Source organism: Pogonomyrmex barbatus, unplaced genomic scaffold (genome assembly GCF_055798465.1).
Source record: "Pogonomyrmex barbatus isolate J1 unplaced genomic scaffold, ASM5579846v1 scaffold4, whole genome shotgun sequence".
Lineage (NCBI taxonomy): Eukaryota > Metazoa > Arthropoda > Insecta > Hymenoptera > Formicidae > Pogonomyrmex > Pogonomyrmex barbatus.
This window is the reverse complement of record NW_028297138.1, coordinates 4,406,529-4,433,399: the sequence shown is the minus strand read 5'-3', so window position 1 is coordinate 4,433,399 and position 26,871 is coordinate 4,406,529. Positions and strand designations below refer to the sequence as shown.

At 36.6% G+C, this 26,871-nt stretch overlaps 3 protein-coding genes, 1 long non-coding RNA gene and 1 pseudogene across 9 annotated transcripts in view; all 5 read right to left on the bottom strand.

Annotated features, from left to right (window-relative positions):
* LOC148935707 (uncharacterized) overlaps nucleotides 1–25,291 on the bottom strand; it is a 60,725-nt gene extending 35,434 nt beyond the window's left edge. Inside the window, exons 1-2 of one of the 5 annotated variants that reach the window (XM_089080588.1) lie at nucleotides 25,189–25,291; nucleotides 23,267–23,394 (exon numbers count right to left, since the gene is read on the bottom strand). In XM_089080588.1, coding sequence (XP_088936714.1) covers nucleotides 23,267–23,387 — 121 coding nt within the window. In that variant the 5' untranslated portion in view covers nucleotides 23,388–23,394; nucleotides 25,189–25,291. The other 4 variants (XM_089080587.1, XR_016140091.1, XR_016140090.1 and 1 more) reach the window with 4 other exon arrangements.
* LOC112552254 (uncharacterized) lies at nucleotides 7,833–8,863 on the bottom strand. 2 transcript variants are annotated; one of them, XR_016140093.1, is made up of 2 exons: nucleotides 8,669–8,863; nucleotides 7,833–8,390 (listed from the first exon to the last, which is right to left on the bottom strand). It is a non-coding gene; the product is annotated as an uncharacterized LOC112552254 (long non-coding RNA). The 2 variants fall into 2 exon arrangements; XR_016140092.1 differs by having other exon boundaries at nucleotides 7,833–8,385.
* On the bottom strand, nucleotides 13,575–14,498 carry LOC148935710 (uncharacterized; annotated as a pseudogene).
* LOC148935709 (uncharacterized) lies at nucleotides 14,493–15,307 on the bottom strand. Its single transcript, XM_089080586.1, has 2 exons — nucleotides 14,806–15,307; nucleotides 14,493–14,680 (listed from the first exon to the last, which is right to left on the bottom strand). Exons 1-2 carry the CDS (start codon nucleotides 15,305–15,307, stop codon nucleotides 14,523–14,525), a joined length of 660 nt encoding a protein of 219 aa, XP_088936712.1. The 3' UTR covers nucleotides 14,493–14,522.
* Nucleotides 21,164–23,256, bottom strand: LOC148935708 (uncharacterized). The gene has a single exon (XM_089080585.1). It carries the CDS (start codon nucleotides 22,278–22,280, stop codon nucleotides 21,378–21,380), a length of 903 nt encoding a protein of 300 aa, XP_088936711.1. The 5' UTR covers nucleotides 22,281–23,256; the 3' UTR covers nucleotides 21,164–21,377.
* Nucleotides 25,292–26,871: the final 1,580 nt, after the last annotated feature.

Sequence of the window (26,871 nt, the reverse complement as noted above, 5' to 3'; positions counted from 1 at the left end):
CCACGTGAAACCTGGCAATGTGTAGTAATGCGTGGGATCGAGTCCATAACTCGCGACGCAACTTTCGCGGAAATTTTCGAAAACGTCGGCCAATAACAAGACATCGGTCTTGAGATATAAATCGCTGTATTCGTCGAGCGTCCAGATGGAGAATCGCTGCCAGACGTTCGCGGCGTGCGCGTAATCGTTCTCCGACACCGTGTCACCGAGCTATAGAACGATTCGCGCGGTGATAGGTGCGTGTCCTGCAGCTTGTCCGCGCCATCCACGTATTCGTACGGAAAGACACCTTTGCGCGTCAACAAATCAAAATCTTCGTTTGAGACCGTGGAAAATTCGGAACGTAAAATTTTTAATTTTTCTTTCGTTAGAAAAGATGCCAATTTATCAAGGCTGGTATTTAAAAATTTGTACGAATCTATGAACCGCAAGCGTACGCAATTTCGCGAATCTGATCTCTCGGTGGTATCTTGAACATGTTTTGTAAACGAAATATATTTTTCTTTTGTTATCGGCAGCACGTCGATCCTGCCTTCGAACGCCGTAGCTATTTCCATGATGATAAAGTGCGCGTCATAACCGGATAAGTTGTGAAATACTATGGGAATATGAATCTTTATAATTTAGATTACAATTTGAGTGCGCGGGACCACGGTAACGACCGATAAGATGGCAATGATCGCGTACCCGCGTGTCGTCCGACGCAAATGATTTCTCGCAAATGTGACAACGCGTCGCGCTACGATGTGCCTCCCACTGCTCTCTCGACAACGTTTCCATGGGGACATTCGCGGATAACAGAATTTTTACTTGATGCGCTAAATCTTCGAGTTGCCGAACGAACCACGCAACGCAATCTTCGTCGCGACGAAATCGATATATCGATAACGCGTCGTCGTACGAGCATTGCACGTAGTATCCGATGCTAAATACCTCGTGCTGCTGGTAGGTGTACGATGCGTCTTCCTTCTCTGCCGGTTCCGTTCGCCGTAGTACGCGCTCCAAGTCCGCGTAAACGATGAATGGAAGTCGTTCCTTATTCGTGTGGTTCTTGAATTCGAACCAATTGTCGTCCTCGCTCGGCAGTCGGATGGCGCAATCGTTCATCTTTTCGCAGTCCGTTGTATGTGATTGCAATCTTTCAGACGAACTGAAGTAATGTAGACATCTGCAAACGGAAAATATGATTTTTTTAATAAACAATTTTATAAGAGAAATAATAAAATTTGTTAAAATACATACCGGTCGCAAAAGTATTTTTCGTGTTCTTTTTTACTCAGTTGCGAGCTCACAAGACGGAACAGATCTTTGATGTACGCGAAGTGCCCGCGTTGTCGTCGCGCGGATCCTGCACGTACAATAGATTTGCGTGCTTCTCCATCTTCCTTGATGTCAGCCGTATCGGGAGAATCTCCTTTTCCTTGATACCGTAGACGTTGATTGAGATGTCGTTGAGATGTTCGAACTTCTTAATTTGGTTCAACGTCATCGGAAACGTAATGTCTTGCAAATTTAACACCGTATAATGCGGGTACGACAATTCCCGATTTGTATTCCTTTCAGCCGGATGCAGAGCCGCGACCACCAACCACGCGAAACACGCATTGTCATTGGATCGTACATTGATCACCGCTCGCTTTAACATAATTTCCCGCGGTAATTCGATGTAACATCCCGCGTGCATTGGATTATATTTGTTCACGTTTATAGTCAAATTTAGAATTCGCGACAACGCCCATCCACTGTCACGTTCTTGGAATTCTTCGAGCGACGCCAACGTGGGTTCGATGACGTGCTGCTCGTACCACTCGTCCAAATTTGACACTCGAAAGAGTTCACTATTTTTAGTGTTTATACTTTTGTTCGCGCGTTTATCGCCCGTCACAAACTCTCCTTTAAATGCAGTGTTCACTTTCACACTATCGTGTCTTTGTACAATGTCTCGCACTCGCTCGAGCACTACACCACCAGCGTCTTCTAAAAATTGTCGCGGCTCGATATAGTCCACATTGATCACCGCACCAGTCAATATACGGCTTTCAAATGCCGTATCGATTTCTCGCCAAACGAGAGATCCATTGTCTCTACTGGTGCTTGCGTACTCACCACCAACGTGCACGAAACGTCTTTCTAGTTGTACTTTTGCACCCGCGAGTCGCGCGATCCTCGCCACCGCAGATTGTCTATTTGCAACGGTGAGTCGAGGACGCTTAACACGGCTAAGTTCCTCGAGTTGTTTGATGCACTCCTCACATCGTTGCAATCACGCGAAACACTCCACCAAGGTAGCGACTTGGCTGCACTGCTCCAGTAGCTCGCGTTCCACTCGCTCTAGGTGTTCCATATTGCAAAATCTTGATTCTTTTAAATTGTTGTGCTGTCTTATCAAAACAATTTTACATTTTTTTTACTTTCTTTTTTTCTTTTCTCTATAGCTGCTTTAACTCGAAGCCAGTATACAAAGCGTTGTATTTCCTACATGTCCGGAGATTGATGGGAATAGAACAACCATATATGATTATCTTCGCTTCTTGGAATTATCTCTGCTACTTTTTGCCGCGAGAGAGGTAGTAATATATTGTATGCGTGTCCTCTATAATGATAATATGTGCACGCTTCCAGAATTATTTCCGCTCTCTCAGAAGGAGCGGAGAAGCAGAGAGTCGAATTGTAGCGTCCCTTAACTCTTGGACGAGAAATCGGGAAATGGGGAGTTGAGGTATAGTGTCTCTTTATACACCGCCACGTTCACTGGTAGATGAGAGATTGAATCCCATAACGGAGAACTTGTTAATTCTTCCAATGACTTTCCATATTGTTTTTATATCACATCACACTCTTCCACTTGTATATGCCTCGTTCACAATGTTGTCTTTTTTCAATTTGTGCAAATTGGGCACATGTTGCATGGCATTATCATACAGACGGACTGTTGGCAATTGGAGCAAAATCGGCTGTTTAGCACATTGAGAGTATCTATCTCGTGTTTCCTAACGGTATACAATACTCCAATGTCAGTGTCCGCCAGACGAACCATGCATTCGGCATACAGAGTTAGCGCACCACCCGTTGAATAATAAAATTGTATTGAATAATACTTTTTATTATTATTCAACGCAAGGAGTTCCGACGGGTGACAATTTTTTCTGCATAATCCGTAAGGTCATCACTTTGATCACTTATGTAATTACTATCGTCAGACAATGCGTGCTCTTCATCTTCAATATCAATGTCAATATTGTCAATATTGTCAATTTCTATTTCTTCTTCATTTTCAAACACTTCGTCCACTATATTCACAAAGTCTTCCTCATCCATATTAAACACATTTTCTATATTTAACACATTATCCATTTTCACCGTCAACTATTTTTTTCACACACATTAGACTTCCATCTACTGTGATCCTGCACACCGCATGACCCATTATATATCATCGACAATTTCTTTGTCCCTTGTCGGAGCATCATCATAGGTCTCCCTAATTTGTTTATAGCAGCCGGAGTATCGGCGCTTCTTTTGACACGCCGCGACACGTACGTCGATTTCTACGAAGAGCTATCTTTTCACGAGCTCTTCCTAGAAAACAAAATTTGAACGTCATCGCGCTCCTTTGCGAACATGTCGCTACATGTTTGATTGCAACAATGAAATTCCTAGAAAAAAAGGGGGGGAAGGTGGGGGGATTAACGGTTTACCATGTCAAAAAATTTACGCAATCAGTCCTCCTCTTCCATCGAACGATCTGCACGGTACTCCGCTCCTCCATCATTCGAACAATACGCAATGTATTCCGCCAAAGGAAGCAGCGCACCGTACAATGGCGAAAAACAAAAGAAGGAATGTAACGCGTAAGTTTTACCTGCATTTTTTTTATTTTTTTCCCTTTTTTCCAATATTGTGCAATATTATATATTTAATTTCCACAGTATTTCGGTGGAGCGTCGCGCAGTGCGCTTACTGAGCAGACGTTACACTCTGACGGCTACGGGTTACAAATTTCTGGAAATTGGAATCAACGTTGGTCCACCGAGCTACGTGGAGATCGCTCTGGGAGATCATCGGGGACAGGAATTGATACTGTCTCTCGAAACGTGGAAGGAACTCTACGAGCAGCGATGGAATATCTATAAATTGCTGCGAAACGATTACAAAGACAATTTTATAAGTGTCGGACCGTTAACCGTCAGAGTTTACCTGATGAACGACGTTACACTCGTACGTCTTGAATCTTTGAACGTACGCGTAACGATGATCGAATCGACCCTGCGCCATATGTTTGATCTGGACGAATGTATCGATGTGACGTTCGATCGACTCGTCAGATTCGTCGATACGATCGATACCAAGTATACGCGATTCTCCAACATCGCGTCTGTTGTAACAGATCCCGAGGAAGTGCCGAACGCGATACGCGATTGCGATACATTCGATAGACGTCAACTCGTCGATTGCGAGCTGTTAGCTTTAGTTTTTATGTGTATAAGAAAAAAACATGTGAATAAAAAAATTTCATACTTAAAAATGTATTCAATTTGTTTAAAAATATAAACATATATAATATGCAAAAAAACATATATTTCTTTCATTTCTTTCTTCCCCATAAAATAATTAGAAAAAAATAACATTCGCCATAAGAGAGAGAGCCGCAACGGAAGAGATAATACGAGAAAGATATTTATTTTTTACTCGGCGGCGGTGGCGGCGGGCGCAGCGGCGGTGGCGGCGGTGGCGGCGGTAATGGCTCCCCCCCCTCTGACGTCATGTCCACGCGCAATTTTTTATATCATCTTCGCCGCCCATTTTGTTTATATCGCCTTGCTATCTTATCCTATTTGTTTATCTCATCTCGTCTTTCTTCACTACCCCCCCCCCCCCCGTGACGTCATGTCCTTCGAGTCACAATTTTCTATTTATTTATCTATATATTTATCTTCTTGTTTATCTATTTGTTTATCTATTTGTTTATATCCCCTTCACCGAATCCTACTATCTTATCTATCCCCCCCCCCGCGGCTCAGTTCAAAGGATCGCCGCCTCGGACTTCCCTCTCCCCTCTTTCCCGCGCCGTCCGTTCCCCCCGCACACCCGCACCCCCCTCAACGCTTCTGAGTTAGAACCGGCCTAGTATACCTACTATCTTCAGTAGATACTGTCTTCAACTTTGAATTATATACGGCGTGTTGGTCAAAAATTTAACAGATTCGCACCGATAAAAGCGATAATGCAACACATCGAGAGCATCCGTCCAAAATAGTTCCACAGCTGATGTAGGAGAACTGTTCGATAAGATCATTTGGATAATTTAAGTTGCATTCAAAACAATAGAATTTTCAAACAAAAGTGTCAAACAATAAGATGGACGAGGAACCATTAGAGACTCACCTCGATGATATCGTCAATTATCCCAATAAAACGCACACAGATAATAAATAGTGAATATTGCAAAAGCATGGTCGAAAATAAAAGTTGTACAATAAATAAGTTTAATGCGGTTAACGAAAATAAAATAAAAGACGTCTTAACTGTTTCGTGTTAAAAATTAAAATGTAAAGACGAAGATGGTAAGTGGTGAGAAAGTCAAGAATGTTGTGAAGAGAGATACGGTCACATATTTATATATTGTTTATAACAGGGATGTACGTATGGCTCAGAAATTCTGTGTCTATTTGCAAATTGATTTCATTAGTTTGTTGTTTGATATGCGGCATTTCAAGAATTAATCATTTGTTATAATTCCCCTCTAAAAATCCTATGATTTACTCTGCCTTATGTGAGGGATGTTACTGAAAATTTTAAAAATATGTTAAAAGATACGGAAACTAAATTGGCAATGTACAGCATCAATAAATTAAACAATTATATTAGGGTACAAAAAGACCCCCTTCCATTGTTAGATAAAAAGAATGTCATTTACAAACTACAGTGCGCGGATTGTGATGCATCCTATGTGGGACAGACTAGTAGACATTTGAAATTGAGAATTAATGAACATCGAAATCACATAAGATGAAATGCCTCCATACATTCAGTTATCACAGACCACAGAGTACAGACAGGACGATTTCGATTGGTCCAACGTGAAAGTTTTGGATGTTGAAAGGAATTATAACAAACGATTAATTCTTGAAATGCTGCATATCAAACAACAAACTAATGGAATCAATTTGCAAATAGACACAGAATTTCTGAGCCATACGTACACTCCTGTTATAAACATTATAAACAATATATAAACATGTGACCGTATCTCTCTTCACAACATTCTTGACTTTCTCACCACTTACCATCTTCATCTTTACATTTAATTTTTAACACGAAACAGTTAAGACATCTTTTATTTTATTTTCGTTAAACCGCATTAAACTTATTTATTGTACAACTTTTATTTTCGACCATGCTTTTGGAATATTTACTATTTATTATCTGGGTGCGTTTTATTGGGATAATTGATATCATTGAGGTAAGTCTCTAACGGTTCCTCGTTCACCTTATTGTTTGACACTTTTGTTTTAAAACTCTATTGTTTTGAATGCAACTTAAATTATCCAAATGATCTTATCGTACAGTTCTCCTACATCAGCTGTGGAACTGTTTTGGATGAATGATCTCGATGTGTTGCATTATCGCTCTTATCAGTGCGAATCTGTTAAGTTTTTGACCAACACGCCATATGTAACCCAAAGTTGAAGACAGTATCTACTGAAGATGATCCGAAGTAGGATCAAAACGTATGGATTTAATAGAACCTAATATATAGAAGTATATCAATTTCTTTTCATTTGCGCTCTTCCACTGCGCTTGATTCCAAATGCCCTTGTTCGTTCAATGATATATTTAAAGTAAAATAGTAAGTCTATATCTTATTGTGCTACCTATGTTTTTAACATGTATATTAAATGTTTCAATCTTATAAATATCAATATAATAAATCCATAAATCATATCGTGAATAAACAGATATTGCCGTAAATTAAGAAATTATAGTATTATAAGAATGAATTTTATTATTATATTATAAAATATTATAAGATAAAAAAAGATTAAAAAAGTTAAAATTGTTACTATCTTTCTGGAATATGATTCGTTTAGCATTTATATTTGTGAACATCGTTTATTTTTCAACATTAAATATTTAGTGAGTAAAAAAAGAAAAAAATTTGTTAACGTCAAATGGAATCACTCTTTGTTTATTAAAAATGTTGTTCGATTGCAGTTGCAACAACACACACTATTAGTATTCACATTATTTTATTTTTATTGCTCATTATAATAAATTAAAGATAATATGATATTATGACTTAATAATGTCGATAGCGTGTTCTGCAGCACAGCCAACATGCACATATATGAATCAGTATTATAAAAATAAATGTTAACAAATATGTATAAATATTTTAAATTTTATTAATAATCTTTTTTTCCTTGTAATAGAGGCAGATTTTCTTATCTCTCCTTTGACAATTCTCTCTTAACTTCTTTCAGAATTTTACTGAAAGAGATGACACTGTGAAACTTCATTCGATGAAGACATCGAAAAAGAAAGGATGTTTTCGCTACGTTATTGATTTGTAACTGCGAATGTTTATTCGTTGCTAAGAGCGTGTATAATATATAATGTGTTCATTAAATTTATAATATATGCGGTGTCTATTTTGTATATAATGCTGTTATTAATAATATTAACAGTGTACAATTGTTTTATGGAAGAAAGATAATATGTTATAAAAATTATTATAAAATGTAATATGTAATTGTAAGTAGTGTATATAAATTTTCAAAATATAGTATTACATTTTTCTTGACACGTGCAAGATTTATTAAAAATATAGATTTATTAAAAAATAAATAAATTTTATTAAAAAATAGATATATAAACAACATTAATAAGATAGATATAAACAATATATAATATGACAGATATATAAATACATAACAATACATTAAATAGATATATGTTTAAAGTTTGACAAAAGCAAAAAAAAATAAAATATTCATACTAATTAATTTTCTCCGACATGAGAAATGTTTGCACTTTTTCTTTTCATTCCTGTTCTTCTCTCATTTAATTTGTAAAAGATAGGATTATTCAAATTTTTAGGTTACCTCGCTTCCGTTTTCTGAAACAGAGATTGGAAATTTATTTCTATTAGATGATTTGTTTTTTAATTTACACAAATCAAATTAAATTAACAGTAAATTATAAAACAGCTATAATTAAAAGAATGAAAAATTATACTTATATTGAATTGTGGATGATAATCACAAAGATCTAACATCGATGCCTTGAAACGACGAAGATAAAGACAATTGTATTATATTTTTTCTTTTCATTCTTCTACTTTAATTTGGAGAAGATGGTATTCAAATCTTCCCTGGACAACGCCTACGCTTTCTGAAATAAATTGGAAATTTATTTTTATTAGACGACTTATTTTATTTTTAAATATACGCAAATGAAATCAGCAAATTATAAAATGGATATAATTAAAAGAATGAAAAGTTATACTTACTTAAAAAATTAAACTTATTAAATTGTGGCTGATAATCACGAAAATCTAACATCGATGCTCTCAAATGTCGAGGAATAATAATAATAATATATTTTATACATTTTGTAAATTTATAAAATATATATAACATGTTAAACAGAAAAGAAAAATGATTACCTCAAAAAAAAATCAAATTTTAATTCTTTTGGTCCTGGCATGTTTAAAACTGTCATTTAGAACTTTCACAGGTTATATTTTTTTTTTCCTCCGGTTGGACGATGTCGGATGTTTCCAACTGTGTGCCTTCAACCCTAGGGTTATATGACACAGGCTTATTTAAATCTTTTTTTTAACTTTCTCTGTGTCTTATATTAAATAATTCTATTTATCTTTTTGAAAAACTTGTAAATGCTTTTTAATACTACCCAATCTAACTCTCTGATAGCCGCCATTAAATTCACTTCCCCTCTCACCCCCATACTCCTCAGCTCCAAGTCCATCTCCTCTCTCTCCTCGTCATACCTCACACACTTCCATATCACACGCTCCAGGCTTTCGCACTCATTTCCGCAATCGCACCTAGCGTCCTCTATATACCCTTTCCTAGCCAGTGACTCATTCAAATTATAATGATTTGACCTGATTCTATTAATCCACACTATAAGATACCTTTCCTCGTTAGTATTACTGAACCACAGTTTTCTTCTTTTTCTTTTATAGAAATTCTCAAAATAGAATTTTCCTTTATACTCTGCATTTTTTATAATCTTATTTAGTGTACTGTTCCAGAGCTCTCGTTTAAAAATGTTTCTAAAATCACTATACGGGACCTTAATTTCCTCCGCGGGGGGTTCCTGAGAGGCCTCTTTCGCCAATTTATCTGCTATTTCATTACCCGTAATCCCTACGTGCGCAGGGACTCATCCTATAATTATCCTACATTTCCTGCTGTTCACAATTTTCCTATATAGAGCTCTGGTTTTTACAATATACATATTTTTATATACCTGGAGTAAATTATTCTCCAGGGCTTGTATGGTCAATAGTGAGTCAGTAAGTATTAAATAGTTTTGACTATCCTCTATTTTTTCTTGATAGATTAATTCTAACATTGTTTTAACTGCAAATGCTTCTGCTGTGAAAGATGAGCAGTCTTTTGGTAGGCTTATACTATACGCTGTTTCTTGTTCTTCTATAACCAGTCCCACTCCTGTAGATTTGCTCGATTTACCTCTGGAGCTGTCCGTGTACATTACTTTGATCATGCCTCTGATCTTGTTATTTTCTATAATGGCTTCGATCAGCTGTTCATCTGTGTGGAGTTTCTTTTTCCATTGCCTCGCTGTATATTTATCGATCTCCATTTCTTCCGTAATTTCCTCGTAACCCGACTCGAAAATTTCAAATTTTCTTCTTTCTCCCGTATGCTTCTTTAACCATTTTATCCTCGACCAAGCATTTACCAGGCAGCTTTTGTTCGACGTAGGTCTGATATATCGTTCATAGTTTTCATTTGCTTCTAATTGATCTATTCTTAGTCTCATCTCTTCATCTCCATATATCATAGAGGAATTTTCAAGAGAAAATTCCTCGCTAGCATTTCTGCCCTATCCTGTAGCAACATAACTTTCGATTCCGCTATAATTACGTTATTCGGTGTACTATTTCTGTAGCCTAATGCTGTCCTAAGTCCTGCATACTGAGTCCTTTCCATTAATAGTCTTTGGTTGGGTTCCCTGGGGAAGTATATAAATAGTCCATAATCCGTAACTGACCTCACAATACTTTTGTAAAGCAGCAACGCCGTGTTAACTTTCATACCTCTTTTCTTTTTATTCAGATACTTCATTATCCCGTTCGCCTTCTTAACCTTATTTCTAACCAGATCAACCTGATGGTGAAAATTAATCTTATTGTCAAACCATAACGCAAGGAATCTTGCCCCTGCACTATTCTGTATATCAACCTCTCCTAGTCTTATCTTCACTCTTTTATCTCGTACACCATACTTATTAAATTCCACCAGAACAGTTTTTCTAGGTTCTAATTCCAATCCTAGTGCCTCCAATCTTTTCGCCAAACATTCCGCCGCATCTTGTATTGCGAAAGTATTTGCCTCTCTATATAAACTTGTGGTATATAAAGCAATATCGTCCGCAAATTGAACTGTGCGTATCCCCCCTCCTAACTCCTCAGTGATTTTCCTCGTGTACAAAGAATAGAGTAAGGAGCTCAACACAGTCCCCTGCGGCAGGCCTTTGTGTATCCTTCTCTCCACAGTCTTCTCCCCAGCCACAATAAACTGGGTGTATCTGACCCTGCTCCACACGTACACAAATCTTACTATATCTTTGGGGCATCCGATCTCCTCTAATTTCTCGATAAGGATGTTTAAGTCTACATTATCATAGACCGCAGTTACATCCACGAATAGCGCTGTAGTGTATTTCCCTCTAAAGAATCCATTCTTGATGTCCATGGTGATTTAGGTCAGGTTATCCGCACAAGATTTTCCTCTCCTGAATCCGTTTTGATCCCTGGCTATTAAGTTATTCTTCTCTGCCCACCATACCAATCTCTCATTTACCATCCTTTCCATGACTTTACACATGCAGGACGCCAAAGCTATCGGCCTGACTTTTTTCTGCCCTGATTTATCTATGAAGATCACTTGATATTCCTGCCAGCTTCTTGGTAGCACATTCCCCTTCCATATTCCATTAAGTACCGTCAGCATTTCTTGCTGCATCCTGTTTGATAGTAATTTGATCATGTCATACTCGATACCATCTCTTCCCGGTGATGTATTTTTTCTTATCATGCCTAATGCTCTTTTCCATTCCGCTATTGTGAATCTTTCCTTCCATCCTTGTCTCTCCTCTTGTTCCTCTCCAATTTCCATCGGTGGGTTTTCCACAGACGGGGGAGCAAGCTTTTCTATCATTTCCCTTATACATTCCTCTCTGTTCTTACTTTTCCATTTATTCCATTCTATCTTTGCCCTACAATTCTTGAATATTCTCATCGTGTTCCATACATAAGCCATACTTATATTCTTGTTTATTGATTTACAGAATAATTCGAAGTCTTGTGACTTTTTTGTTTTGACCACTTTTCTCGCAATAGCTCTGCATCTCTTATATTCGATGTATGCATGCATAGTTCCCTCTCTAATAAACCTCTTCTATACTTCCTTTCTATTTCTTATCGCTTCTTCACATTTCCCATCCCACCATTTAGCTGGAAGGAATCTGTTTCTTTCTATTCTGTTATTTGTGTATCCTTTCTCCTTGCCTCTTCTCCTTGGGGTGATCTCTTCTATAGCCATTTTCATGCTTTCACATAATAAATTATATCTTACCCGTATGTCCCTATCGCCTAAACCTAACCTTAACTCTCTCCTTGACTTTTCTCAGATTTCTGTAGCCTTTCTTCCATAATCTTCCCATTTCGTTTTTCTTGATGAAATTCTGTTTGTCTTTTTGATGTAATTTGTGATTTCAAAGTCCATCTCCATTATTATTGGATAGTGGTCCGACTCCCACGAATCCTGCAATTGGTATGTTCTTATATTGTCTAGGTCCTCCGGTGGTCCTAGTATTAAGTCTAGATTATTAGAGATTTGATCTGCCATTCCCATTCTGGATTTTGTATCTTCGTTATAACATACCAAATCCTTTTCATTCATCACCTCGCTCATATTTTCATCTGTATCCATTTCTATCTGTATCTCCACAGTTCCATATAGTATTATGTGCGTTAAAGTCTCCAACATAATATGTTTTATTAACAACATTATATGTGTATTTCCATTGTTAGTGAGTATTTTCCGCCATGTGGATCCAATCTAGTTCCTGGTCTCCTGTATACCGCAACTATGTTAATTTTTCCTAAAACATTCTTCACCGTAATATCTATCTTTTCAACTGTCCCGTGGATATCCTCCTGACACTTTAGAATCTCGAACTCTAGTCTGTTGTGAATCACAATGGCTATTCCTCCCTTGCTATTAAGATTATTCGATCGATATGTTTTATATCCTGAAAAGTAAATTGGGACATTTTTTGGCAGTTTAATTTCAGTTATAACCACGATGTCGTAATCTCTTATTCTCATCTCTCTGGCCAATTCTTCTTTTTTATTTCTAATCCTCTACAATTCCATAATAATATTGTGACTGGGGCCGTTGTGTATATATCAAATAAGGTAAAATAAAATAAAGAGGTACTTTTATAAAAGAATTTATTATAGAGATAACAAAAGTTTTCGCAGTAGCCTTTCTTGTAAAACAAAAAAATAAAAAGCAAACAAAAACAAAAAATACAAAGAGCTTATGTATTGCACCCGAGCTTATATTATCCTATTGAGGTAAATGCCTTACAACTATTTATAAGTCTTAAGAGTATGTACCCTTTCTTATAGCTAAAGCTTAAATCAATTTTACTGTTACGTAGTTAATCTATTACAATATAATATAACCCGATTCAGATATTCCTGCTTCAATCTTATAAGTTACCTGTAATATTACTAATACTGAGAAACATAAAAATCTTGAACTATCAACTTTTCTTCTTGTCAATCTTGATATCTAATATTAACTTAACATTGACTATTACAATTTATGCATAACCAAAATCTTGCTAAACTTATATCGAACTATCAAAAAAAAACGATAATCAAATCTTAATCTAAGACTTGGGTTTTATATAAAAAATTTTAACATAAGTACTATAATGTATCTATTATACCTGAATTAATTCGTTCCTTGTCTCTGTACCTTGAAACCTTCTATAGAAAAATATGTTCCCTTACCTTATATCTCTTGCTACTTTCTACTCTTTGTACTATTCTAACTTAAACTATCCAAGTACTTTTCTTGTCATAGTTCTAATATTATCTTTTGTGCTTATAATATCAATCTATTCGTTGCTCTTCCAAAAATTCTGTCTCATATTCTCTACTATTCTATTCTCTCTATATTTTCTTTCTTCCCTGTATATCCTATTTCTATCCTGCTGGATACCCTTCTGATGCTGTTCCTTGTCTTGCTCACTGCTCGTCTGATCTCCATCATAACCTTCCTCTCATCTGGTCTCATCCAGAGCTTGATCCAAAAGGGATTTCAAATCCCAGTCCCTGTCCGCTGCAGCCAACAGTCTTGATATAAATTCCTTTCTTCTTTCTTTCTCTGTAATCAATGTCTTCCCTATTGAATATCCTTCCTGGCCTTTGTCGGCTAAATTTCCTTCCTTGTCATGTACTGGCGCGATTCCTCTCTTTTCCTTAGTAATTTCTCCTTCCCTTGTGTTGAATTGTGCGTAGTAGTTAGTTTTCGTTCTAGGCGCCTCTATTTTCCTTCTTCCATCCTCTCTCTTCCTTTCCTGCCTTATAAACCCCGAGTTGTCAGGGGAAAGATAGGGCAGGTCATCGCTACTTGTGTCATCAGCATTCCTTGCTTCTTCTTCCTTTCCTTTTCTTTTTCTACTATTTGCTTTGCTAATCACTTTGTCTCTATATAAAGATTTCTGCCTCTGACTCGTCTTCTGTCCTGGTTTACTAAGGAGCGGCCAATTATTCGGTTTTTCGTATCTGTCGTAGATTTCCGTAGGATCTTCATCACTGCCCTCTAGAATTTCGATCGCTTCTCTATATGAAACATTATTATAAGCCATCACTTTCTTGATCCTCTGATTTCTCTCGTACACGTCACACCTCCTGTCTGTGGATTTGTGACTCTCACCGCAGTTGCGACACTTCGTTGGTTTATCGCAGTGGCCATGCGCTCTTTCACCACAATTGATACAGCATTCCTCACTCTTACAATGAACTTTTCTATGGCATACCTGAAGCACTTGTAACACTGCATCACAGGGGCCACGTATGGTCTTACTCTTAATACAGCTAAGTCGTTGAAAAAACTTATCTTATCTCTGGGCTGGTTTCCTTTAAATGTAATTATCACAGAGTCGACCGGCTCAAATTCTACCTTATTTTCTTCCTTTCCATTTTCTTCTCACCATTCATTCAATTTTTAAAACTCGGGTTTGGTGAGCAAACTATAGAAATCTATGATTGAATCTAGATATAGCGGAACAACGCCTCTAAAGCACGTGTCCCGGTCTTCTATTCCCGCGCTGTATCCATCTTTTCCTTTATCTTCGTTGATTTTCTTAATTGCACTGTTAGCGTCTATTGGATTTAAAAAATATAATATAGCTGTCTTAACCCGTTCATCATTATGCGTTTAGGATAAATTCTTTTATCTTTTAACATATATAAAATCTTAAAATAATTGCTGCCTTTTTTGGCTGTACCTGCTCTTTCTGTCATCCTGAGTGTAACCTTGTAGTTGCTTCCGAAATTTTCGTCAAATTCCAACCTCCTACTAATTTTGGACACGTCGATCTCACTGATGTGTTTGAGGATACTATCCTTCCTCACATACGCCTCTTTTTTCCTTATCTCGCTTCTCTTTGCCATGATATCTGCCGTATTTATCTGTTGCACTGTATTGCTATTTACTAACTGCGCACCTTTATCGCAACCCGCCGGTACTGGCGTGTCTCCTTCCCCCTCAACTTCCATTTCCTCTTCCGATTGGTCCTCTCCTGTTTCACGTGACTTCTGACCAATAGTATTGCAAGTCTCTCCCGCGCTCTTCTCTATCTTTGAATTTTGTTTCCTTGCCTTCTTCTTCTTCCTCTCTACCATTTTCCAGTCTTCACTCTCATTCTCTGTGTTCGTTGTATCTAGCATCAGTTGATCCAGCGTATCTTCCGTCGCCGGTCTTTTTCCTTTATTGCTATCTTTGTTCATTTCTACATTTAGTCTTGCTACCAGTCTCCTTATTGTCTTCTTCAGCGTCTCATTCTCTCTTAACGTAAGACTTATACTTTCTCTTCTCTCCTCTCGTCCCCCCTCTCTCGGGGGCTCTTCGTTATCCTTTAAATTATCTATGCTGCCTTAATATTGCACCTATTCCTTACTAAATCCTAATATTGCACACCTAGCTAATCCTATTGAGCTCTAAAAAGAGCTGATTTAACTAAACCGAGAGTTTCTAACATTAAAAATCGCCAGACACCACTCGCACACGTCCGCACCACACGAACCGCCCTCTATCCTTTTTCACAGGTTATATTGATAACAGAGAGGTTACGGAACATTTTGACAGGTCGAGGTTATGAAACGTCTTAAAAAAAGACGTCTTTAAGACTGTATCAAAAAGATGTCTTTCTGAGTGTCGGTCCACAATAGATGATTTAAGCTTTAAAAAGTAAGAAATTGACCAACTATAATCGAATATGAAAAGAATACTCGACTATGATTAGTCAATTTCTTACGGCTTAAAGATTAAATACTTATTGTGGACCGACACTGACGTTTTTTGCTACAACCTTAAAGACGTCTTTTTTTAAGACTTGTTCCATAATCTTGATCTGTCATCAGCAAAAGATATATGTTCTGTAACCTTTGAAAATGTAACCTCTGAAAGTTCTAAACGACAATTTTAAATATATGTTTAAAATTATCATTTTTAGAAGTTATATTGACAACAAAAATTGTCGGAACATATGCTTAATAATGACAGATCGAGGTTATGAATCATGTCTTAAAAAAAGACGTCTTTAAGACTTTACCAAAAACCGTCAATGTCGGTCCACAATAGGTGATTTAAGCTTTAAGACGTAAGAATTGACCATAATCATAATCTAATATGAAAAGAATACTCGACTATGATTGGTCAATTTCTTAACGGCTTAAAGATTAAATGCCTATTGTGGACCGAGACTAAGATGTCTTTTAGAAAGATTAGAAAAATAAATTTTATTATATTTTTTTGTATTTTTGTATTTTTTGTATTTTTTGTATTTTTTATATTCTTTTAGACATGCATGCTGTCTGACGTGACCAGTGATGTTAATTTCAAGACGAGAGTCACGAGAGAGTCAGGGAGTGGCCGGCGTCGGGTAAGTGTCGATCCACAACAAGTATTTAATCTTTAAGTCGTAACAAATTGACCAATCATAGTCGATTATTCTTTTCATATTCGATTATAATTGGTCAATTTCTTACTTCTTAAAGCTTAAATCACCTATTGTGGACCGACACTAATAGATTAGCAAACCTAGTCCTAACTCTTTCACTCTTTATTCTCACAACTAGCCTCCTCGTTCGGCGATTCTGACTTCTGACCATCGAAACAATCGCGCTTTACGATATAGGCTACGTTCGTTTTAGCGCTTACAGTTGTAAGCATTATATCAATAACATTGACATACAATGTTCGTTATATTAAAAAAAAATGGAAATTATATCTGGTATTAGAAAGAGTTATATCTGTAATTAGAAAATAATAAAGAATAGATATAATAGAAGATAGAAAAATTAGAAAAATAAATTTTATTATATTTTTTTGTATTTTTGTATTTTTGTATTTTTTTGTACTTTTTTGTATTTTTTATATTTAATTTTATTTTTTATTATATTTTTACACATTTATCTTTGTAACAAGTGTAATATGTGCACATTAAAACAAGATAAAGTCTTGTGCAGATGCGATGTTCTTTATGGATATTGTATATTATTTATTTAAACTTATTGTTATTATTATTTACTATTATTATTATTATTTATTTAACTTAATGCTTTAATGCATTTGATGAAACACAAGCAATTATTCTTTTCGCATATTATTGTTACATATTAGACGAAGATGGATCAGCAATATCATCTGCAGCATGTAGCTGAAAATTTTTTTTTGCTTTATCGAGTAACATAATGTCGCGTTACGGCGTTACTTCTCGAGATCGCGATACTCGGCGGAGCGCTTTCGGAAAAGAAGAACACTGTTTAAAGAAAAGCTCGCTCTTTATTAAACCAACGGTACAACGGTACAGAAACGCGTCCGGCCACCGCAGAATCTGGCCGTCAAATCTGTATAACAGTCGGAGAACGACGCGTTGCCAAGGGCCGATCCTCTATTCAAACTCTTATCGATTGATATTGATTAATTTCAGCAGCGCCGAACGGAACATCGCACGGCCGCAACACTGCCCCCCTTTTCATAAAATTGTCGTCCCGACAATTCTTCCTCTTTCAAGAACTTCCTCTTGGAAAAGACTTCTGGGCTCCTAGTGACTTCCTGCCCTATTCTGGGCTGCTGCCTCAGGTTACCGGGCGCCGCTACTTCTAATCCCAGTCTTCTCTACTCTTCAGAAGAATCTTGTTCTTGAAATTTTCGCGCGTTTCACTCTTGACTCTTCGTCTTGAGCTTTGCGCACTTCTCTCTTCCATTTTTCGGGCAAAGTAGGGGTAATCGTCGTGGACCCTTACGTCTTTCTAAAAGACACACTAAGCCCCTGTCTCGGCATTCGCCCATCGTCCCCCGGAAAAACCACGACTCGGAAAACCGGGGGCGAGGCAGACTTCTTTTCAGTTTGAAGCACGAGCTTGAAGATCTTGCTTGGTGCTCAGGCTCGAGGATCTCCCCACGACGCTTCTCACGACGGAAGGAAGCTTAAGGAAAGATAAAACAGAAAACAGTAACTCAAAACAATTAACAAGAAATAAAAGTAATGTCAAAATTGGAAAACCGGGCCCCGAAAACCTCTACTTAAAATTCTTTCCTTCTCTAAATGGAGCTAGTCAGCATGCACAACCTTGCTTTTTCGACCACCTGAACGAGAAATACAGAAAACTACATCACTAATTTTCTTAATTATCTCAAAAGGCCCCTCCCAATCGTTCTGTAGTTTGGAAGACCTACCCTTCTTACGATGAGGATTAAATAACCAAACCTTCTGTCCTTCCTCAAAAACGAGATGCCTAGCCTTTCGATCATAGCGACATTTGATCTTCAAAGACCTTGATTCTAATCTCTCTCTTACTCTCTGATGAATTTCATCCAGCTTCTGCCGCAAATTCCGAACATACTCCTCCGCTGACTCGGAAAAACCATAACTGGGAGGAGTACCTCTTAGCAAATCCAACGGCAAGGTAAGATCTCTTCCGCAAAACAATTCTGAAGGAGTTACGCCTGCAGCCTCATGTTTAAAGGTCCTATAGGCAAGAAGAAACATGGGAATCCAACGATCCCAATCCTTTTGATTCTCTTCAATAAACTTTGACAAATACTGTAAAATTGTCTGATGTTGTCTTTCAACTTGACCATCAGACTGAAGATGAAGAGCGGTCGTCCTCGTTTTCCTAATTCTCATCAATTCTTGAAAGAGTTGTGATTCAAAATTCCTTCCCTGATCAGTATGAAGTTCCAACGGAACCCTATATCTAGAAACAACCTGATTAACAAAAATTTCTGCTACTGTAGCAGCTCTCATATTTTTCAAAGGAAAAGTCTCTAGCCATTTAGTAAAACAATCAACAACAACTAGGAGATACTTATTGCCTGAAGAAGAAACAAGTAACGGGCCTAAAATATCCATCTGAATGCTCTCAAAAGGAGCTCCCGAATTAAAGATCTGCAAAGGAGACTTCCCCTTATCTGCAGCACTCCTCTTCGCAATACAAATCTTACAGGTTCTGCACCATTCCTCAACATCCTTCTTACAGGTTGCCCAATAAAAACGTTTCCGGATCTTTTCCAGCGTTTTATTGATCCCGAAATGCCCTCCAGAAGGAGTATCAGGAGCTTCTTCTAAAATCTGCTTCATTTTGCTTCGCGGGATCATCAACTGAAGAAAACTGTTTTTCAAATTAGGAGCCTCCCATCTCTTATGCAAAATCCCATTTTAGACTTCCAAGGCATGCCATTGATGCCAATAAATCTTGGCTGACAATCCTTTCAAAGAAACTTCCTCCCAAGAAGGTCGCAAATCATTTTCTTTGGCAAGTAAAAACATTGCCAGTTCCTGATCCTCTATTTGAGTCCTTCGCCAATCCTCAGAAGAATCCTCACGCAAAACAATATGAGCAACTACTTTATCCTCAAAAAGCCCTCTCTGAACTTCCACTTTAGAACAGAATCTACATTTTTCTTCTACACAAGGGCGTCTCGAAAGACCATCGACATTACTGTATATAATCCCCTTTCGATGAGCAACATCAAAATCGTATTGTTGTAACCTTTCCATCCAGCGAGCCAATTGTCCCTCCAAGTCTTTGAAGGACATCAACCATCTCAAAGAAGCATGATCAGTTCGAATAGAGAAACTCTTTCCGTACAAATAATGATGAAAATGTTTCATCGAATCTACTAAAGCTAATAACTCTCTTCTTGTTGTGCAATAATTCCGCTCAGGTTTGTTCAAAACCCGACTATAATAAGCAATGACTCTCTCATAGCCATCCTGAACTTGTGAAAGTACCGCCCCTATTCCAAAACCTGAAGCATCCGTATCCAAAATCATCTTTCCTTCCCCCTTCGGAAAGGAAAGAAGAGATGCAGACGTTAATGCCTGTTTTAACCTCAAAAATGCTTCTTGACATTGCTCAGTCCATTCAAATTTAGTCAAATTCTCAGTTAACTTAAACAGAGGCTTCGCAATTGAAGAAAATCCCTTAACAAACTTCCGATAATAAGAGCAAAATCCAAGAAAACTTCGGACCTGTTTCTTATTCTGAGGAACTGGCCACTCAGTGACCGCTTCAGTCTTCTCAGGATCCGTAGCGATCCTGGCATAAGAAACAACATGACCCAAATATTTTACTTGTCTCCTAAATAAATCACATTTCTTTGGGTTAACACTAAGTTTCGCAGCACGAAATCTCAGAAGAACCTCTCTTAAATTTTCTTTCATTTTCTCAAAGGTTTTGCCAAATACTATCACATCATCTAAATAAACCAGGCAAATTTTCGAAAGTAAACCCCGTAGCACCCGTTCCATAAGACGTTCAAAGGTAGCCGAGGCATTACACAGACCAAAAGGCATTGCAACAAATTGCCAAAGTCCATTCCCCACAGAAAAAGCAGTCTTTTCCCTATCTTCGGGACGAATTTTCAGTTGCCAATAACCACTCTTCAAATCCAGAGTAGAAAACCAGGCATTTCCCGATAACTGATCAAGAAGATCGTCAAGACCCTTGGTAGCGGATAAGAATCTTTTTTCGTAACCGCATTCAATTTCCGAAAATCAATGCAAAATCTAAGAGATCCATCTTTCTTCTTTACCAAAACTGCTGGAGAAACCCAAGGGCAAGGAAGATTCTTCAATTACCTCTTGTTCTTTCATGTCTTCCATAATTTTTTCAACTTCTGAACGCATATGAATTGGAATTCTTCTAGGAGCCTGTTTGATAGGACAAGAATCCATTAATTCAATTTTATGTTGAAGAACTTCACACTTTCCTGCAACAGCTTGCTCCGAAAATACGTCACGAAATTCTCGTAACAATGTAGCGAAAACTATTCTCTAATCTTCCTCCAACTCTCGGGAATTATTATTAAAAAATTCTTCCAACTCCGCGGGCACAGCTTCGTCCTCTTGCTTAATCCGACGACAAAAACCTTCCCTATGACCTCCACGGAGAAAAGATTCTATTACAGTTTGCATCCCTATTCGTGAAAAGAAATCCGCGCCCAAAATACAATCCTCTCCAATATCGGCAACGAAAATCGGTAACTCTAAATTAAATCTCCCTAACTTTATCTTAGCGAACATTTTAAAACTGATCGGGACCCTTTCCCCCATAGGATACCTCAAATTTTCTTCCTTTGCTGAAAAACGCTTCCCTTTTCTCCCTATAAATTTACTACTCACCAAGGTCACGTCGGAGCCCGTATCCAATTTAAAAAAACAGTCTCTCCCATTAAGAGAGCCTTAGAAAACAAAATTTCCTGATTTTTCACACCCTCTCTCAAAACGCCTACAAACACCCGGGGCATTTTTTCCATTTGTCGAGCCCGTCCCAGAAAGTTCGACAAAACCTATTTTCCCTGCTGTGAAACAGAAAGTGATGGACACTCGGAACGGAAATGCCCTTGTTTTCCGCACTGCCAACATTCCTTTTTCTCTTGAATTTTAAAATTCTTCTTTTTCTTAAAATTTAAACCCCTCGTTCCACGAGATTCTACTTTGAACCCGTTTAAATCAGGATTGCTCTTATAATTCGAGCAATCTTTAACCTCTTTAAAATCAAAATTTCTCCGCTCTTTTAAATAATTCTCCCTAATAATTTTAATAGCCAAAGCTCTTTCTACCGCGGCCCTCAAAGATGTTAACCCTTCCAGCTGCAATGTCTGTTTAACATTCACATCAGACAATGCAACTACAAATTGAGAACAAGCAATTTTGTCACGAACTCCGGGAGAACATTCAGGATAAGCTAATCGAGATAAACGCTCGATATCCGAGCCTAATGCAGCTAAATCTTCTCCGAATCTCTGTTTTCGATTCGTAAATTGATAATAATAATTTTGCGATAAATTTTCTCCAAAACGTAGCTCTAAACGCGCGACCAAATTTTCAAATTGAGAGTTCTCAAAATCCGTGTCCCCTTCCAAAATCGCACGCGCTTTTCCTCGGAGACATGATGCTAATACGACAGCCTTCTCCGCGTTTCCCAAATTATTCGCCCGCGCAATTAAATTAAACTGCGTAAGATATTCGCGCAACGGAACACTACCGTCATAAGTATCGGGCTTAAGTTTCAAGTCGGAACTAAAATTTGAAAAAGGAAATGACTGGCCTGATATCGGACGTTGCGAAATCTCTTCCTGCGGACCGGGCATTGAAAATGTTTCCGTCTCTCGACGAGCGCGCTCCTCCCTCAGAGAGCGAAGCTCCTCCAGCGTTAAGCGAAGAATCTCCTCCAAGTTCGGAGACGCCATCGGCTCTTCCGCTCGAGTACAGGCTTTTTCTTGCAGAGATCACTCTCCGATCTTTCGCCTCTTCCTGTCCAGTCCCCGTCTCTTCCGTTTGTCGCTCCGCCATTATCTCACACACACACACACACACACACACACACGAATCGAAAAATTCGATCCCGGACGAGCCCCCAAAATTGTCGCGTTCGCGGCGTTATTTCTCGAGATCGCGATACTCGGCGGAGCGCTTTCGGAAAGGAAGAACACTGTTTAAAGAAAAGCTCGCTCTTTATTAAACCAATGCAACGGTACAGAAACGCGTCGGGCCACCGCGGAATCTGGCCGTCAAATCTGTATAACAGTCGGAGAACGACACGTTGCCAAGAGCCGATCCTCTATTCAAACTCTTATCGATTGATATTGATTAATTTCAGCAGCGCCGAACGGAACACCGCACGGCCGCAACAATAATTTATCTGTCGACATAAAAGATAAATGCTTTTTATCGAGCTTCATGTTTAAAGCAGTTTCGTTTCTTGTTTTTAATGCTGACTTTAATACACAAACATTTACAGTAGACATTTACAGTAGACATTTAGTAGTCGACGATAATCTGTTTCGTTTTTTTGTTTTAACATCTGTTAAGAGGAAAAATATTCTTTTCGGAGCTGCATTTGAATTTGGGAATGCTCTAAGAAGAGAGCTCTAAGAATGCTCTAGAATTCAAGAGGGATCTTAAATTGGGATATTTGATTTCATTATTCAAATATTGTCTTTGTAAAATCTCCTTCCACATATTATTAAAATTTAATTTTAACAAATCTTGTTTCTTTGTTATTGAAAAATCTGAATTTAAGGCAAACCATTCTTTCTTTAAATCGTTTTCATTAAAATCATCTATTCTTAGCAGCAATAAAAGAAAGATCATGAAATGATGTTTCCCTATCAGTACTCAATAAAGCTGTATGTGGTAAAAGAATTTGTAATTTTGATAAAAATGTATCACTTACTGGTAATCTTTTGAAAATTTCTTCGGCTGCAGTTATATAAAATCGCAAACAGTTCTCTCGAACAGTTGCAACCATGTTTGGGTGTCCATCCTCTATCAATTGATAAAGATATTCTTCGCATTCCGATCCTAAAAAATATCATTTAAAGATTTATGATTTTCTGTCTTACAAAATGTTATATTTTGGCAAATGTTTCAAAATTTCTGATTTTATAAAATTTGTACAAATTTCTTTTAAAAAATCAATTGATTTTGACTATAACTTTTGACTATAAATGTATCCTCGTTTCTTCAGTTTGGAAAAATGCATTAAATACATTTAAAAAATGTAATGTATATTTTAAAAATAGCAAATATGCTTTTTAAGAATAACAAATATGCTTTTGTATGTACATTCTGCATGACACGCAACAAATTTTCTGCAGATGTACCTTTTTGGCTCACGATCATTTCATTCAAAAAATGTTGTATCGTATTCCAAGATTGAAGAAGTCTGTCGATGCACGCGTGGTAAGAAAGCCACTGTGTATTACATAACTTTACAATTTTGTGAATCCTTTCTTCAAAACATTCACTTAATTCGTGAAAATAGACCATTGCTTGCGACTACAAGTTATATAACTTGTAATTCTTTTCAAGAATTCCTCACAAGCTTGTGGTATCTTAGCACACGCGGCATGCGAAGCTAATGAAGCAGAATGGCATGGACATAATAATGTCAATATATTATTGCACATCTTTTCCAATTTTTTCTTGAAAGATAAATGTTTTCCGACCATAACGGACGCATTGTCGCATGACAAGGCAACAATATTTGAAAAAGATATTTATAGTTTCCACATTTCATATTTAAATGCATTAAACAATTTTTCCGCGCTGCAATCTGTTGCATCGATATCAATTAATTTTACTAGTTGCGAATGAACTTCTAATGTTTCAATATGAATGTATCAAACGTGAAATGTCATCCATTTTTCACTAGAAATATCTGTTGATTCATCTATAAAAATAGAAAATTTTGTATTTTGAATATTTTCTATCACACGATCCGTCTCAACTAGACATAAAACGTTCGTAATTATATTCGTACATTTTTGTCGACTCATAGTCATGCTTTTCAAAACGTTAGGATCTTTGCCTACATCTTTTAAAAAATCGAGTATTATTTTTGCATTTTCGTACGAAATATTTTTTTCAGTGATTAAAATAGCAAATCGAATCTCCGCGAATTTTTTTCCGCTTCTCAAAGGACGAAAACAGTTCGCTAATTTCTATGTTATAGTCTTCATTCGATTTGCTTGTTATTTCAAACTTTTGACAATTATTCTTATGTATTTTAGATTCGGCGTGACGGTAGATTTGCGATAAACCGTCAATAATAGTTTTTTCGCAAATCGTACATGATGCAAATAAATTTGCATCACATTGCACTTCGCGTAGCCGGCTTAAATTGCTCGATCTCTAACCATTGTTGCTTAAATATATTCGGAGACAATGGTTTTTGTTCAAAAGTTACGTTATCATTATCAGATGATACATCTTTGTCAATATTTCTTTTATGTTGCGCAGATTCTGCATGTCTTATAATATTCGATATTGGACCATACGAAAAATTTTTAGCGCATACGATACAATGAAAAAGACTATCATCAAAAGGTACTTTTTATATCCAAAATTTAAATCGTTCATCATTAAGCCAAGCTTCTGAGAAGCTTCGTTTTACTTTCTTTTTCAATGCATCGCACGATTCCATATCAAAGTGGAAATATAGCAAAATCAAAAATGTAAAACTTACCGATTAAATAGAGGTAGCCAATAAACAGAGGTAGCCAATTGCTAATTAACTACACTGACTAATTATACTGAACTATTCTAAAGCTAAACTTATTACAACTATTACTTTTATTGACAATCCATACTCACTACGTAGACGACTCTTTTTCTATTCCGTCCGCTCTAATCAACAGCGTAACTTGGAATAATGTTATAACATGAGTCATTGTTAAACAATCTGTCAGGAGGTGGGTTATGGGAGTGACCATGTCATCTGATGCTGAGGGAGGGAAGGAGAAGGAGGATGAGAAAAGTACAAAAAGTTTCGATATTCAATATTAATAATTACTCCAGACTCTATATTAATGAATACTGCGATTATGATTGAATGTAAGATTGACTTGTTGCAAATATAAGAAATAGAAGCAAATATATGTGAAAAACCTGTTACGTAAAACATATTTTTGTTTGCGAGTATATTTGACATGTAATATAATAAATCATGATAAAGTACAATTGAATGTAAGGTACAACAGAATCGGTATTGTGATCAGAAAGGTTCTGTATTTTTATATATTACATTTCATTATCATTTTGTAAGACAGAAAATCATAAATCTTTAAATGATATTTTTTAGGATCGGAGTGCAAAGAATATCTTCATCAATTGATAGAGGATGGACACCCAAACATGATTGCAACTGTTCGAGAGAACTGTTTGCGATTTTACATAATTGCAGCCGAAAAAATTTTCAAAAGATTACCACTAAGTGATACATTTTTATCAAAATTACAAATTCTTTTACCACATACAGCTTTATGTACTGATAGGGAAACATCATTTCATGATCTTTCTTTTATTGCAAGAATGGGTGATTTTAACGAAAACGATTTAAAGAAAGAATGGTTTGTCTTAAATTCAGATTTTTCAGTAACAGAGAAACAAGATTTGTTAAAATTAAATTTTAATAATATGTGGAAGGAGATTTTACAAAGACAATATTTGAATAATGAAACCAAATATCCCAATTTAAGATCCCTCTTGAATTCTATTAGAGCACTCCCAAATTCAAATGCAGCTCCGGAAAGAATATTTTTCCTCTTAACAGATGTTAAAACAAAAAAACGAAACAGATTATCGTCGACTACTAAATGTCTACTGTAAATGTCTACTGTAAATGTTTGTGTATTAAAGTCAGCATTAAAAACAAGAAACGAAACTGCTTTAAACATGAAGCTCGATAAAAAGCATTTATCTTTTATGTCGACAGATAAATTATGTTATTTCTTCGGTAAAGCAAAAAAAATTTTTCAGTTACATGCTGCAGACGATTGCTGATCCATCTTCGTCTAATATGTAACAATAATATGCAAAAAGAATAATTGCTTGTGTTTCATCAAAAATGCATTAAAGCATTAAGTTAAATAAATAATAATAATAATAGTAAATAATAACAATAAGTTTAAATAAATAATATACAATATCCATAAAGAACATCGCATCTGCACAAGACTTTATCTTGTTTTAATGTGCACATATTACACTTGTTACAAAGATAAATGTGTAAAAAATGTAATAAAAAATAAAATTAAATATAAAAAATACAAAAATAGAAAAAAATATAATAAAATTTATTTTTCTAATTTTTCTATCTTCTATTATATCTATTCTTTATTATTTTCTAATTACAAATATAATTCTTTCTAATACCAGATATAATTTCCATTTTTTTTAATATAACGAACATTGTATGTCAATGTTATTGATATAATGCTTACAACTGTAAGCGCTAAAGTGAACGTAGCCTATATCGTAAAGCGCGATTGTTTTGAT

What these genes read in the sequence shown, in the direction of transcription:
- LOC148935709 (XM_089080586.1), bottom strand. Translation starts at nt 15,307, where the DNA reads ATGAACAAAGATAGCAATAAAGGAAAAAGACCGGCGACGGAAGATACG. An exon ending in CAGGATGACAGAAAGAGCAG is followed by an intron (nt 14,681 to 14,805) that starts GTACAGCCAAAA and finishes TAAATCCAATAG; the next exon opens with ACGCTAACAGTGCAATTAAG.
- LOC148935708 (XM_089080585.1), bottom strand. Translation starts at nt 22,280, where the DNA reads ATGGCGTCTCCGAACTTGGAGGAGATTCTTCGCTTAACGCTGGAGGAG.